This window comes from Marmota monax, unplaced genomic scaffold (assembly GCF_021218885.2).
Source record: "Marmota monax isolate L192 unplaced genomic scaffold, Marmota_monax_Labrador192_F-V1.1 WCK01_AAM20220418_F8-fsc00108, whole genome shotgun sequence".
Classification (NCBI taxonomy): Eukaryota; Metazoa; Chordata; class Mammalia; order Rodentia; family Sciuridae; genus Marmota; species Marmota monax.
This window is the reverse complement of record NW_026694593.1, coordinates 3,545,904-3,548,895: the sequence shown is the minus strand read 5'-3', so window position 1 is coordinate 3,548,895 and position 2,992 is coordinate 3,545,904. Positions and strand designations below refer to the sequence as shown.

At 52.9% G+C, this 2,992-nt stretch overlaps 1 protein-coding gene across 1 annotated transcript; it reads left to right on the top strand.

Annotated features, from left to right (window-relative positions):
• The first annotated feature begins 521 nt into the window (after nt 1-521).
• Sprr4 (small proline rich protein 4) lies at nt 522-2,561 on the top strand. The gene is made up of 2 exons (XM_058571859.1): nt 522-549; nt 1,899-2,561. Exon 2 carries the CDS (start codon nt 1,919-1,921, stop codon nt 2,138-2,140), a length of 222 nt encoding a protein of 73 aa, XP_058427842.1. The 5' UTR covers nt 522-549; nt 1,899-1,918; the 3' UTR covers nt 2,141-2,561.
• Nucleotides 2,562-2,992: the final 431 nt, after the last annotated feature.

The following is a 2,992-nucleotide window of genomic DNA, read 5'->3' as shown; positions in this document are numbered from 1 at the left end:
CTCAGCCTCTGCAAAATGATGACAATAGAATTTTCTTATCTGCAAAATGATGACAATAGAATTTGTCTAAAGGGGTTATAAAGACAAAATGAAATAATGGGTAAGTACCGTCTCACTGCTAGGCACACAGTGGTTGCTCCATCAAGGACAGCAATTAGCATCAGAAACAATGTTTCTATCTTTGGCACAATTGTCCCAGACCTCCACCTCCCCTTCTCTTTCCTTCTCTCAGTTCACCAACAGCTCCTCAGATTTGCTTTATTTAAAGAAGATCTTGAGTTCAGCAAACCCTTCTGGTGGGTTGATCAGCTCGGGTTCAGGGACCCAGAGTGCTAGAAATATCTGGTGGGTGGTTTGCATCAAAACAGGCCAGTAAAGCAAGTCTCTGAGGAAGTGCAGGTGGGAGAAGTGGGTGAGGAATTCCCTGGGAGCAGGTCATGGGGCCACGCCAAGGGCCCCGGGCAGCTCGGGGGCCTTTATAAGGGTTCCAGGAGTGGCTGCCCTGGATCTGCATTCACCTACTCTCCGGGGTCTGCCTTACTGCCTCTGGTAAGTGAGATTGCTCCTGTTCCCTGGGATTTGTGGGCTCTTTCCTTCTCCTTGAACTGCTTTGAGCCGCTAGGCCAAGCTCCTCTCCTGTTGTTGGGTAATCAAGGAAGTGACAAAGCTTTTGACAATTACAGAAATGTGACAATAATTATTACTTAGGAAATCCAAATGGTCCTTTCACACCATTGCTCGATATGACATTTCCTGATTCAGGGCTTAACTCTTTAGCAAGAGAATCTTTCTCATGAAGAGGGTGGTAGCCAGGGCTGCAGCATTTTGTCACAACTGAGTCCCTCTGGACTTTTCCCATCCCCTGGTTTGCCTTTGGGCCCTGCTGCAAGCTTCAAACTTTGCTTTTCAGGTTTACAAAAGCAGTCATACTGGACACTGCATTTCATACTGCACATCCCCCACACCTCGCTATTCCAATTGCCACCCCGCGACTTGATGGGGCCTACACTTCCCATTTATAATCACCAATTTGTAAGATGAGGAATTCTGCCTACAGAGAAAGCCAGAGATCCTCATTAGAACTAAGGAGGGCTCAGAGAATGTTCAACCTGTATTCTTCCTTAAGGACCCAGAGGTCCAGAGAAAGCAGAGTGCCCACAGGCACCCGTGGCCAGCGACTGACCGGTTTGCATGGGAACCCAGACCAGAGCCTGGTGGTTCAGTGCTCTTTCCTTTGAACCAGGCTGTCTCTTGTTAAAACACCCTCCTGGGATACTTTGCCTCTAGTGATATATTTGGCCCTCATGGTCCCCAGTTCTCATGGAGGACTGGAACCTCCATACGACAGCCATGTCCAGTGACTCCCCTTATCATTCCGAGGTGCGTTAGGGGCGGATTGGGGTTTGGGACCCAGGCATCTGTGTCCCAGCTTAGCGCACCTTCACACTGCCCTTTGAGACAGAGACTGCCCTGCCTCCTTCCTCATCCCTCCCTCCCTTCCTGTACACATCCACCATCTGCACTGTCCAAGGTGGCCAGTCGACCCGCCCAGCAGTGAAAATCTCGCTCCTTAGACTTTCAAAAGGCTTGGGCTTCCTTTGATCCTCAGTCCCCCACCACACCTTATTTCCTGTAAGACTGAGAAGCAAATCACGTGCTCAGTTCAATCCAGAGTCCATGGGAGGACGCAGGAAGATGGGAAATCTGAACAGCCCAGGAGAACGAAGAGGGGAGAGGGGGAGGTCCTAGTGGGTGGCGTGTCCATCAACCCACTGGTCACCTCGAAGGAGTTAATCATGGGTCACGTCCCTGCCTTTGAGAGGAAAGCACCCCTCTGAGTGTCAGGCAGGACAGAGGGAGGGCGCCCGTCTCATGCACCCTCCGTGGGTTCCCTGCAGACTCACCTGTTCCTGGAGCCATGTCTTCGCAGCAGCAGCAGCAGCACTGCCCGCCCCAGCAGGTCCAGCAGCAGCAGGTGAAGCAGCCCTGTCAGCCGCCGCCTGTCAAATGCCCAGAGACCTGTGCACCCCAAACCAAGGATCCGTGCGCTCCCCAGGCCAAGAAGCAATGCCCACCCAAGGGCACGAGCCAGCAGAAGAGCCCCTCATCCCAGCAAACTCCCAAGAGTAAACAGAAGTGAGGATGGTGGGGGCCACTACCTGCTGCCGTCCAGGCTACTGAGGGGGCTGGCCCCCGCCTTGCTCTTCATCCTCCAGCTCCAGATCCCCTCCTCCTCCTCCTGGGGTCCGAAGAACCACTATCAGAAGGTCCTCCCGTTGCACCTCTCACCATGAGCCCCTCTTGGGCTCCAGGGCCTTTTCTGTATCCCACCCTGAGGATCTCCCAGGTGGGCTTGAGAAGGACCTCCTCCTCTCCAGCCCCCAGCTTGGCCATACCTGTGGCCCCTCCATCTCCCAAGGCAAGGAAACTGTCTGGGCTTTTCCTGGGGCTCTACCCTGACAAGAGGGTCCGTCAGAGCGGATGCATAGCTTCCTCCTCAACACCGTCCCCAATGCCCCCTGCCTGCACTTCTCTTCTGTTTACCTGCTAATAAATTGTGCTTCATGTGGTAAATCTGTCTGCTTCCTGGGGTGACTGACCCTTCCCACTCTGGGGCCCAGAAGTAATATTTGGGGAACTCAGTGCATGAGGAATGTTCCTGGGAGCTCAGAGCGTAGCCGTCCGGGCACACTTACTCTGCTAACGACCGTGGGGAGGTCAGATGAGTGTGAGCTCAGTTCTCCCCTCGGGCCAGGCTAGTTTCCCAGAGCTATCCTGAGACAATCCGTCCTGAATCTCAGGCTCCTCTCTGAAAGTCAGAGTCATTTTCTTATACAGGAAAATCTCTCTCCAGAGTTTGTTCAAATATGCAGAGCTTGGTTTGGGCAGCTTGGCCTCACAGATGCCCTATTTTTGTAGTTGGGAGCCTGACCTTCCTAATCCTAGCATGAAACTAGTTTTACTCCCAGGTGTAAACAGAGACGAGCCTTTG